Consider the following 13,243-nt stretch of genomic DNA (forward strand, 5'->3'; position numbering starts at 1 on the left):
ACTATGGAAGTGCATTTAAAAAAAAAAAATCTACCTTCATATTTCTGGAAAATATTCCAGTGACATAGACTTTTGTTTAACTTTGTTTATGTCTTTACAGAAAAGGAATTTAGCATGAAGCTTGGAAACTGTAGTTTTCACTGAAACAGTGAATGCTGCATTAGGTAATTTAAGTACGATGAAAGCTTAAAATTTTTGGATGAGAAATGTTGACTTCTTACAACAAAAATCTAAGTAACAGAGTGGGTTTTTATGCTGCTTTTAATTAATCCTTAGAGGTTCTTTGTTCAAAATACTGTGTCTAAAGTTTCCATCATAGAATACGGGGTGACCATGTTGCTGTTATCTGATTGCATCATGCTGTACTTCAAAATACACAAATGTAGAGAGGAGACTTCAGCTTGTACACACCTCCCAAGTGCTCACCAGGCTTTTTTCTTGAATCTTACTGTGGCATAATTAACACCTACTTCACCCATTGCTCATTAGTACACTGGACATTAATGAGTCAATTTGTTTTGATATAATCCTCTAAAGGAGAGACTGATTTGTGTTCACTGTGAAAAAAGCAATTACATTTCATAGAAATGAATATGCAGGATTTATTGTTGTATTTATGTTTTTATTGCGTATTAGGTCTAAATTTAGCCTCCAGGTTGTTGAGCATGTTAGTTGCTTTAAGATGGTTGCTATAGCGATAGCAGCAAATTCCTTTAATCTTAGTGTAGTTAAAGTATTTAGTTACCATTGGTCGTCACAGTGCAACTGAGACGAGAAATATAATTCACATGCGTACTTTTTGTACACCCCTGAGATTGTAGAAATTACCATTTTATCCCGTTCTAAAGCTTAATATTTGTGATTTTAATATTTCATGCCACTTTCTGTTAGATTGATATTTGTTCTACTTAGGAAATACTTGCATTTCATTCCTTCAGGAGGACAGTTAGAGCAGGCAGTGCTTTCTCATACAGTTATTACCTGAAACATAACGAAAATTACTTCTGGTCAGAATTAAGATGCTAGAGTAATGTTCAGTATCACATAGAAATATTTTAGCAGCTAATTCTCTTATTTTAATGTGAAATATATCTGAACATAGCCTTGAGAATACCAACTGAAATGTTGAATTTATTATCAAAACCAAGTTTAACCAGTTTTTTATTTGGGGTTTTCTTTCTATTTTACATGACTCAAGTCCCAAAACAAATCCATGCTGGATAATGCCTTTTGTTCTTGGATAGGCTCAACCTTATCTAGTAAAGTTTTCGGTTAAAGTCGACTCTAGAAGCATAGCTGTTAGTAAGTTATAAGGCAGCTCCTTTTGATTATAGCGTACTGCCAAGTTCATGCTTCTTGCTCCTCAGAGTAAATTTTTGCTTCCTTGAGTTTTTTTCCCCTTTATCTAGATAGTCTCTAGAGAACTTGTGGTGTGGAATTTTTTTTGCTTTGACTCTTTAATTTATACTGCCTGTTTGTTATGGTTGGGCATTTCCAGGTGTTCATAAATTAGAGCATCTGGTTGAAATGGAACACAGAGGGATATATAAAAAGTCACAAGTGTTTTGATATAGAGAAAAATCTGATAATGATTAAAAAGGAAAAAATACAATTATTTTGTATGTTACCATGAAGAATGTATATGTATATAGAATCTTTTTGAGAATTAAGGGTTTTTAAAATACAGTTCTTTTTTTTGCAGCATTAGAATCAGTGTCATGATTCTGCTGCATATTAATTCTGAATTGTGTTTTGGTTTTATTATTGTTCAGAAAAAATTGTTACTGTTAACTCACTTTAATGGGGTCACAACCTAACATTTATATTAAAGATTTTTTAATTGTACATATCCTGCATGCAGTTTTAAGACATGACATGCAGATGTATCTGGCCAGTCATCTGAGAGTCCAGGCAATAGCCATTAGTGGCACTGGGTCACTCAACATGATTGAAATAGTTGGGTCTCAAAAGAAAATACAACAGGTAAATACGTTATTAGGCTTTCTCAGTTTATACTTTGAGATTATTTTCTTTTGTTATAAATACTTGCCAATTTAATTTTATTTCCACATGAATGACTCCTTAAAAAATTGCATGTATATTTGGCTGTGAATATTTGTGTAAATAGAGAGGAAAATTCTAGAAGAAGGTGGGAGACTCAATGTTGCTTTCTCTGCAGACTTTCAGTGACTTAGTTGATTTCTTGTTTGTTCAACGTAAAAGATCTGGTTTAGGTCTAATTCCTCAAAATATCAAACCAGCCATATAAATGCATCTGTTGTAGTATGGAGAGGAAAAGTATAAAAATGATTGTATAAAAGTTGTTAAAAGGAGATTTAAATTACTGTAATGAACTAGAATAACTCTTCAAACATATGCAGACAAGATGCCTGCAATGTATGCCTGGTACTGTTTCTGTGGATGTACAAGGCTGTAAGTACACTGGTCGAGTTAAAAGATGGGCCTAAATGAGAAATCTTATCTTGCAATTATGAATCCATAATTTCAGGTACCCAGTAAGAGTGGGTTTGGCTGTATTGTTGGTATGTTCTCAATTGTCTCATCTCACGTAGATGTTGGGTAGGGGTGTGGGGTTTTTTGTATGGGGCCATGAAATCCTATTTCCAAAGATTTTCATAGACAAATTCAGCACAGGACAGAATAAAAATCAGTGATGGTTTTACTTTATTTGCAATGAAAAAGCGCTGAATACTACCTACTGTGTACCTTTAAATCATAAATGACCTTGGTTTTCTTTTACTCTGTTTTTTACTCCTGAGCATGACACTGACAAGGACTTTTTAATCCATCAGACAGTTTATAGACCCTTTCGTAGTCACAAGAAGCAAAAAGCATCTGACTAGAAGGGAATACATGGGGCAAGTTCCTTGCTGGCTATAATTTTGTTGTCATTTCAAGTATTGTAGTAGTATAATTGATGTGACAGGACTGGGCTTTAGACTCAGTCCCTTAGCTTGTGCTCACTTTCAGTTTTAGACTCTCTCTGTCATTCATTTTGATTGGATGAGTTTTAGGTGACAAACATATGCATACCTTTGAAGCTTAGAGTAAGTGTACGTAAAAATTCAGTGTTATATGATGATATTATGTATAAAAAACTTACAGCTCCATGGAAAAGGTAATAATTGGTGTCACCTTACAATACAAGGTAGTGTAGTGTGCTGATAGCATAGCCAGCAGGAGGCTCTTTTTTATTAATATTATAATTAAATGATTTTCTGGATAAAGGCCAAAAACAGATGAGAGTTGATTGTGCCTTGTCCACTGTTGCTTGGCACTATTAGTTGCGTTTTCTAAAAAGAATTGACTTGACATCTTGTTTTTACAGGTTGTTATTGATGCCTTCAGATTGATCAATGCTAATATGATGGTCTTGGGACATGAACCAAGACAAACAACTTCAAATCTGGGTCACTTAAACAAGCCATCTATCCAGGTAAAGCCAGTGTTGATAGTTCTGTAAATTGTAAGATTTATTCAGCATTTTGGGGGAAAGGTACTTAAGCTACAAATTGTTCTCTCTCTAGCATTTCTCTGCATGCGTTTTATAATTGGTACGATTCATCAGTGGAGTTACGTATGTAAAGGGTTTAAAAATTGAGCCCGAAATTAGCTACCTAAGTATGAATTCATGTATAAGTAAGTACTGTAAAGGTTAAAGTACAGATTTATGGAAATACAAACTTTTAAAAGTGACTATTGATGTCACGTGATGCAAGATAGGTACTGTTTTCAGTACTGCAATTTAAAAACTACCTCAACATCTCAGCTGTCCTAAAGATAAATTATTCTGAAGCAAATTATGGAAAAAGTTCCCTCTTCATTAATAATTTTGTCTTTCTGCTGTATTCTTGTATAGGTTCTTGCTTATTGTATAATCTAGATTTAACCTTGTGTTTTAAATAATTAATCTCTGATTTTTATATAATGCAGTAATTTGCTGAAAAAATTGTGGAGTAGGAAATTCAATGGGTGAAGATTGGCTTCAACTGTAATGTTTCTTTTGAGTATGTTGTCTTATATTTCTTTGAAAGCATTTGTGAAACCTAGATATACAACATTTGGTTTCTGAAGTTGATTTTCACTAGTGAGACATAAATGTTGGTCTTCAATGAAGCAAACCTTTATTTTGAGAAATAGTTTCTGTCCTGAAACAAGTATCCCCTGGAGTGATTACTGTTTTTATCTGTGTCATTCTTCTGCTTCAATGTTTTTTCCTTTTTTCTCTCCAGAAAATTTCTTCCCCTTACTATATATTCTAAAAGACATGTGTACTTGCAACCACGAAGCCTAATTCCTGCTCTTTTGATCTGTTACTTGAACAGTAAAAGTAATATTTGCTAGATAAATGTCCAAGAAAAAGACTGTACACTAGTCACAGTAAAACTGAAATAAAGGCTAAACTTCTGTTGTAAGAGAGCCATCCTTTGGAAATTACTAAATCACCATACCCCTGTCTTTCTTTTTATCACTAATGCATTGAAACCCTTTACTAGCTGTAAAAATGCTAGCCCAAAAAATAAGACGATTAAAGAGTCTGCTTCAGGAGGTGGTTGTTGTTTTACTTTTGATTTTTTGAATCGGTAAAAACTGTGAACTATAATGAGTATGAAATAGGCAGCTAATACTCTTGATTGGATATAAGCAAGCCCATGCTTGCATGTTTCAGGGCTTTTTTAACTGAGCTTTTCTGGACCATGTGTAATGACCTCCCTTGTAAACCCCTGTAGTATTGTTCAACTTCATTATTTTAAGATCCCTGTCCCTACAGCATGGCATATTTTGGCGATGGGAGTTTTGGGTTTCTGTTGTTAGAGTGGGTATTCTTTGTTTGTGTTAGGTTTTTTTGCAAGTCGGCAGTGAGCTGTTGGAAATGTCACTGTTAAGCTAAGAATCATAGTTTAAAATGATACTCTGTTATTAAAACTGCAAGGGTTCTTGCAGTGTTGTTTTCCTTTTATTCTAAGGTCATGAATAAAACTCTGACCCAATTGAGGTCAGCAGCAAACTTAATATTGATTTCAGCTGGGCTCGTAGCAAGGATTTTAAAACATTCCTTAAAGTCTCAGGAATAAGAATAGTACATGGTTTGACTTCACTCCTTTTTTGTGTTTTTTCTCGTGTTCCCTTATCAGCAGCTGGTTCTACATGCTCTTTGTGCATCTGATTTGTAAGGCTTGTTGGAATTATGGTTTCCATTTGAAACAAAACATACGAAGAACAAGCTTTGCTTTAAAGTGTTCTATAGGTTTTATTTTAACCTGTTGCAGTGACTAAACTACAACTGCTGTTCAGTTTTGAAGTGGAACAGCTGTTTACCTTTTACATTGCTTCACTCTTTAAAAGCAGTTTTGGAAGGGGAGAGGATAGTGGGGGAAGGGAAAGATGTTTGTCAAATTTTAGGAGCTTTAGAAAACTCCATAAGCATCTACAACTGAGTTTAAACACAGACCACAAAATATCATATGCAGTCATTTTGAGTGGGATAAGAAAATGGCAGTGGAAACTACTTATTGCTAATAGTTTGAACCATAAATTACTTTATTGATGATAGAACCTGTATTTTACAGTTTCAATTATAAGTGACACAAGTGATGGTTATCTGTAACTGGTTCTTGTAAATGTAACCATTCAAGTAGTTTTGTATCTTTGTATATGTGTTTGCAAAAGAAATCTGTTTAAAGTATATGTATAAGAACATTTTCAACTTTCATACAGATAATTTTGAAATGCTGAAATACTAAGTTGTGTAAGATGCAAATACACATTAACTCTGTATAGCACTGAAGAATATATTTAAACATTAATAGGTGGAATGATTGGAACATAAGAAATATTTGCCACTAATTATGTGTGGGTTTATCATATTTCTAAGTGAAATATAATAAATTTCTAAGTGAAATGTATAAAATTTTATTTGGAAAATAGACTATTTTAGCTGTGATGAGGATTTATCATAGAATTTTAACCCTTCACAGCCCCTAAATATTAATCCAACTCACCCTTAAGGCATAAATGTAAGAAGGAAAAAAAAAAAAAGTAATGCACATGAGGAAAATAGAAGATACATGCATATAGATGTCACTTAACCTAATCTTAGTTGATCAGATTGTGATGTACAAGTTCAAGGACAAATTTACAAAGGGCATAATTATAAGGAGAAAGTCTTTTTTTCATTTAAAGTTAAAAAAAAAATAGCTTTAGTATCCAAGGTTAATTTGATGTGCAGTCTAACTGATACCTGACATGTTTAATCACTGCTTCAGCTACTCTCTCTTTGTATTGTACCTTAGAGAAGGAACTTTGGAGTGTTGGCAGTGATTGTAAATAAAGATAGCCAACATTCTTTTGTTTGCAACAGAAAGAGCCTTATATTTTAATAAAAATGATAACTGAATTTATTGAGGGAGGAAGGCTTTGAGAGAAATATGTTTGTGCATATGTATCGGTCAAATGTTTGCAGGCAGTTACCACTTATTTCTCTGATAGTTGTTACTGTGTGAAAAAAATCCATGGTTTAGAAATAGAAAATGTAACTGTCAGTTAACGAACACTGAAAGAGAAATAGGAACAGGTATATTTACTTCATAAGTACTTATAGTCTGTGTATTTGTTTCTTTGTGGTTTTCTTTTTATTTAAGTGATGTTTGAAGATGGCTGTATTTAAATTAAGTCTTTTCTTCTAATACTGATTAATTTCAGAGATGGGCAATTTTTATACAAACTTTTCCCTGAATTTTACAGGCACTAATTCATGGACTAAACAGACATTACTATTCCATCACCATCAACTACAGGAAGAATGAACTAGAACAGAAGGTAATTGTTTCAGCTTTTATTCAGAGGACAAAGAACATTGCCACAAATCTTAAATAGTTTGTATAATATTCTGATTTCAACTGCTGATACTTTCAGTAGGTGTTTTAACTCTCCTGGAGTAGATAGCTTCTCTGCCAGAAGGCACTTAAATGTGTAGTCATGATGATGAAACAAACCTTCCAAAACCACATTCTATTATTCGTATAAATAGCTTGACATCCTTTTTGTCCACATTTTTATGGGAAGTCCTCATGCTGTTTTCTGAGCTTAACAGGTTTGTTCAAAGTTTCAAGTGATGAAGCTAAAAGACATACTAGCTGCCTTAGGTTTTCACAGGCTGGAATTCCTGAAGCTATAAGACTGTGTTTTCCAAAATGGAATTGTAGAACCAAGGAATCTCAAATTTTTATTGGCTATAATCACTTTGACAGAAGGGGCTTCCAGTTGGTATGAATGGAGCTGCCCAAGACTTCACTGAATATCAGGAAGTTGTGATGTCATGCGTTTACAGAAAAAAATGTTGTTCAGTTGCTGAAAAAATATTGTCAGTTACTTTTGTATCAAACTTCCACAGTTACCGGTAAAATCTAGCTTGACATCTCAACCAAGAAAGAAACAGAAAGAAGAAAAAAAAGCTTATTTATCATCTTACAGCAGTTAATTCTTGAAAAAACAGATTCTGTCCTCAGTTATGCCTGTGTATGTTCATGGTCTTTTTAGGGTTATAAATTGATGTCAGAGTTGGAGTTTATGATGAAGAGGTTAGAATAGCTTTCTCATTAATTGTGACTTTTAGAGGGCTAGAAGTAATTAGAAAAATGAATAACGGAAGAATGTGTATGCAAATCGGGGAGTTTAAAAGAATTTGTGAAATGCATAACCCTTTTTAGGATGGTATCAGGCATTCAAAACCTCAGTGTTACTGAAAAGAGTAACTGATTCAACAAAACCAGTTCTCAGTAAATGTCCATGAAGCTTTTGGAGGTTATTGTTTCCATTCAAATACAACAATGTAGTCAATCCAGTCTTTTCTGAAGTTCCCAGTGTGTATTTTATTTATTGTCTTTACATATGTAAGTTACTACCTTCGCATGTAGGAGAATAATCTTGACTGAGTGAGGAGAACTTTAATCTGTGAGGCAGCAACTATCTCCACACATCTTTGATAAGACAGGTTCATACATATCTCAAACCCCTCTCATGGTGGTGCTGATCTGTTATCTCCATCTGTAGTAAGAAGAGTACATGCTTCATGTATTACATGAGGAGCCCATCACACTAAACCATAATTTAAAAATCCGGATAGTCTAGCTAAACTGTCCATATGCAGTTTGCCTACAACTCTTTCTGTCAGTAACTAAGATCTTGCTAATGAAAATTATGACATAAACTTCCTACTCGGTTCATATGTTCCAAAGCCAGGTTTCTTTGGAAGCTGTACACAGGATGAAACAGGCACTTTTGTTCAGCTGGTAACAGTTACAGGACGTACAGGTTCTCAAAGATGTAGTAAATATTTGCAAATTGAAGGCAAGCTGGAAGTGTTTGCTGAAAGGGTCCTCCCTACAGTCCTCAAGTGTGCAGAAGATACACAAAATATACTTCCCCCCCCCCCCCCCCCCCCCCCCCCAGGAAAATCAGGAAACTGCCTTTGTAGTTATTCCTTCGCTCTTTCAGGAAGGACATCAGAGTGTCAAGCAAAAAATTTCAGATATTTCTAATAGACCCTGCGTTTATCACCATCAAAACTCTGCATCACTTTATCATGTTGTTTTTAGGGCTGTTTACTTTATACAAGGACAAACACACAAGTCATGCTTTGGCTTTTGAAGTTCACTTCATCACAACTGTGGCAGCTGCCTGCATACAGTTTAGGATAATCAGTGAGGCCTAAATAACTACTTCATATATTTAGTCCAAGCATTAAAATATTTTTTCACTTCATCAGAGGCCAGAAGCTGTAACCATTCCTCATTTGGCAGTTAAAATATTCACCTTTCTGTTAGCTCTCCTACAGTTCAGTTGTGCATTTTCACCCTACAGTAAAAATAAAAAATTACAAAAGAAAAACCTAAGTATTCCTGTCAAAGTAAGTGTGGCCCTGGTTTACATGCCTCATTTTCGTATTTAGGGTTCAAGAAGTTTGATCTTTAAAAACTCATGCAAAATCTATCATGTGTTCTAGCAGAATAGTTGATTACTGTATTCAAACATTGTAAGATCAATACATTTTTTATTACATTCTTACTCTTATAAATTGTTTTTCTGTCAAAGAGATCTTCATAGTATTATGAATGTGTTATAATGAATGCTTTAAAGAGGTTTTCTTTTGCAGATGTTGCTAAATTTGCATAAGAAGAGTTGGATGGAAGGTTTGACACTTCAGGACTACAGTGAACATTGCAAACTCAATGAAACAGTAGTGAAGGAGATGTTAGAATTAGCTAAAAATTACAACAAGGTATTCATATCCCATAACAATAGTATAACTGTAGCTGTGTTTATGAAGACATGTATTACTTAATTTCAGAAGCTGATAATCAAGCCTTACTCAGAAAGAATTTTAAAGTACTAGACTATAAGAACAAAATGATTGTTGCAGGAACTCTTCTGGAGCTTGGTGGTTTTTGGTTTGTATAATCTGTTTTCAGCAAAGAGTTTCTTTGGGATCTGGTTAAATTAGGCACAAGTGTGGCTTTAATGGCCTTGTGGAGACTGTGTTTCTTATTATTCAACTTTGTATTATTTCCATATGAAGTTGCCTATTACCTCTTGGCTTTGCTACCTGACTTTTTGCCCTGAACTAACAAAGTGTTTAGTTACATGTTTTCCTTTGAAATTTGAGTAATCACATCAATTTTGTATTTTTACTTAGTGAATAGACTATAAGGTTCCTGTAGATCAAAATAAGCAATTGATTATATTCTTCAGTCAAGGACTACTTGACCCGGTATAGCAGAAGAAAGGTTATTTATCTGTATCATTCCAGTAGATAGATACTAAGTATTTAGAATCATTGTAGAGCCTAATTCATTGTTCCTTTTAGGTTAAAAAGTTATTATTGGTGTTGTAAGAAAGAGGAATCAGTTATTTGTACTGTTTTAATACTGTCACTAACACGTAGTAATATTTTTTTATAAATACTAGATCTCAACAAGCATCCTCTGAGTACTAAGCATGTCAGTCATTTTTGATGAGTGCTATTTTTTTAATAAAAAATTCAATATTACGTTAAGTGAGTGGATTTACTTGATAAAGACACTGTGTTTGAAAGCAATGGAACATTTATAAAATATGTATTAAAATAAGTGACTTTAAACAGTATAAAAATTTATTGTGATCAAACCTCCAGTAGCTGAAACAATGAAGGTAACATTCTTTTTGGTTCTACTTTTCTAAGTTAACTATTTTCAATTATCTTTAAGTATTGATACCGCTCATTTAAGATTTTTGCTTAAAAACAGTTTTGTAAATATCTGACAATAAAACCATTCATGAGTATTTGCCTTGATCTTTTGCACTAACACTTAGTAATTAAAGCCACGTCTGCTGAAAAGCTGAAGTACCTTTCCTTTTGACTTTCTGAAATGTGTTGCTGTTTGATTTTTTTTTTTTTTCTTTTTTTTTTTGAGGAAGAGAATTATATTTTGAGAATCTTGTGGCTTGGGAAAAAAGTAAATGAAATCTGAAACACTGACCTTTTCTCTGTTTCTTTCACAGGCTGTTGAAGAAGAAGATAAGATGACACCTGAACAGCTGGCAATAAAAAATGTTGGCAAGCAGGTGAGGTGTGATGAATTAGAGTGAGGTGGAATGATACGCTTCGTTCATTCTAAATATTAATTTTTTTACATGTGCGTAGGTGATTTTAGTTCTACGTGCAAGATATTCTCAATGCTCAGAAAAATGACTATTTTTGTTGAACATTGTTGTGTAAGGAACAAGGCTTTTGGCTATAGGTCATTGGCAGAATATGTGCGAGTTTCGTTCTACATGTTTTGTATTACATGCTAAGGAGCAGTGTTGAGATTTGCTAGTTTTTCTTTTCCTTTTTTTTTTTTTTAACTTCTTTTCAAGAAAGGCGTAAAGATATCCAAGTCTCTGTCAGAGAGACCAAAACTGTGAAGACTTTCAAAAAATAATAATAATTGAAAAAAGTGGGAGTGTTGGTTCTACATTATCTTGGTTAAAGAACCACCTCACCCCTTATTCTCAGTTCATGATCACACTGACAGTGCTTAGCTCCAGTACACAGGTATGGAAGTAAGCTGTGTTGCTTTGTATTGCTGTTGAAAGAAGGCAGTTTAGGACCACAGCTGAACCAGAAAACACCCACTCAATTCATTTTATCCATTTGCAATGTCAGGCTGTAACATCTTTATAGAAGACTCGACTGAAAACTATTTCTACATTAGATTTCAACATAAAGGTTAAGAAAATGCGCTTTGGTGAGGGAGAGCAAGACAAGTTTGTAAGAGGTAGTGTTTAAATTCAAGAAGGGCAGTGGAAACAAGAAATAGCTTTAAAAACATCCAGTGTGTCCTTAAAGAACCAGTATTTACTGTATTGCTAGTAGCAGTAGAAGAATTTAAAAGATTCTGGATTGCTCTTATGTGTCAGCTTCTAGCAGCTATGTCATAACACATCTGCACTATTGTTCAGTCACTCGTGTATTTCTGTAGCATTCAGAACAATGGAGTTTATGCACACCTACACATACATAAATATATATATATAAAAACATGTAAAAAGGGTTGTATTTTAATGCTTATGATGTCATCTCAAACAGAATTTGAGCTTTACTAGTTGTTTAAATCATTATGCGTCCATGAAAAAAAATCTATTTTTATATAGTTCTTTAAAAAGAATTTTTTTCTTGATAAAATTATTGTGTTTTCTTTAAATTATAAAATGGTTCAGTTAAGTAATTTCCATGTGATTTTTTTTACGCAACTTAAATAAAAACCTTTGTAAACAAACAGCTGCTCACAATAGGGATATTACATTGTTAGGTTGCATAATTTGCTAGGAACAGAGAGAATATTGAAGAACCGTATGATCTTTGAAAATGAGGTATTTAAGAAGGACAGTTTACACAGATTTTTCTAGTACACCTTTACGTAAACTTAGATGGGTTTGTTACATTTTGACAATAATTCTTTTTTGAAAAGTTAAAATTCCCACGTGATTGTCTCCTGTATTTTAATTTATTTACACACAAGAATGCTACAATAATACTACAGTAAAGTTTAGAGATGTTTTTTAAATATGCCTAATAATTTTGCAGTATTTGGAGATTAGTTACTTAATCTCAGTTCTGAAACTGAAGAAGTGCATGAGTGTGGTTTTCAACCAGAAATAATCTTATTGTTCTATGCAGATGCCCACAAATGCCCACATCAATTGAGTAATAGTGTGTGGGGATGTGTATTTTCAGAATGCTGCTCAGTCTTAATGTTCAACTTTTCAGAATATTTGAACACAGCATTGTGCATTTTTTCATTTTTTTAATGGGTATAAATATGCTTATTTTCTTGCAGTCAACACAACTATTCAAAGAGTGTGTTAGATCAGATTTGAGTCTTTACAGGATTAAAACACATTTGTGCAAAGATCTGAAAACAAATTGCAATGTACCAGAACTAAGATTAAAATATTGGCCTTAGTGAGATGTATAGTAAATTTCACATATTGTGTGTTGTCCCTAAAACTCACAGCTGTCATGGTTACTCTTCAGATGCCGGGTAGAAATGTATTTCCTAAACCTGTCCTCAACTTATCTGAGTGATAGCATGGACTAATAAAATCATACTCATGGAAATTCAGTCATTTGTTAGGTATTGTTAGAATGCACAATTTAGGAGCATTACTGGCCTGTGTTCCTTAACTCACAATCACCTTAAATAGACCTGAAGTAAATTAAATCCTTCAGAGATGTGTTCCAGTCATTTCTCTCATGGCATCCTTTGTATTTCAGGACCCCAAACGTCATTTAGAAGAGCATGTGGATGTGCTGATGACCTCAAACATTGTCCAGTGTTTAGCTGCTATGTTGGATACAGTTGTATTTAAATAACTGATTCACTGTTTGTGATGCTTTGTGTATATTTGTTTATTGTTTCTAATACTCACAAAACAGAGACTGTTGAGGCTATATTTGATTAAACAGAGACATCTGACTTCATTTGCAATGTAAGTGCAGCACTGTAACACCTTTCAGTCTTTAATTGTGCAGTTGCTTCAGTTTCTTTTTGTCAGGATCTTTACAGATTCCAAAGCATTCAAGAACACAATGTGGGAAAAAATGTATTACATTTTCATTTAATATTTGGGGGAAATAAAATCAGTAGTACATATATATTTTGATTGTTGCAACATAATAAAAATACATTTACAAACCTGT

The 13,243-nt window shown here is 33.6% G+C and overlaps 1 protein-coding gene across 1 annotated transcript in view; it reads left to right on the forward strand.

Annotated features, from left to right (window-relative positions):
- The window catches only part of PSMD14 (proteasome 26S subunit, non-ATPase 14), a 48,117-nt gene extending 34,874 nt beyond the window's left edge, over positions 1-13,243 (forward strand). The window contains exons 8-12 of the mRNA XM_074910616.1: positions 3,350-3,457; positions 6,766-6,840; positions 9,176-9,301; positions 10,561-10,623; positions 12,818-13,243. Coding sequence (XP_074766717.1) covers positions 3,350-3,457; positions 6,766-6,840; positions 9,176-9,301; positions 10,561-10,623; positions 12,818-12,916 — 471 coding nt within the window. The 3' untranslated portion in view covers positions 12,917-13,243. The remainder of the gene's footprint in view (positions 1-3,349; positions 3,458-6,765; positions 6,841-9,175; positions 9,302-10,560; positions 10,624-12,817) is intronic.

Source organism: Athene noctua, chromosome 7 (genome assembly GCF_965140245.1).
Source record: "Athene noctua chromosome 7, bAthNoc1.hap1.1, whole genome shotgun sequence".
NCBI lineage: Eukaryota > Metazoa > Chordata > Aves > Strigiformes > Strigidae > Athene > Athene noctua.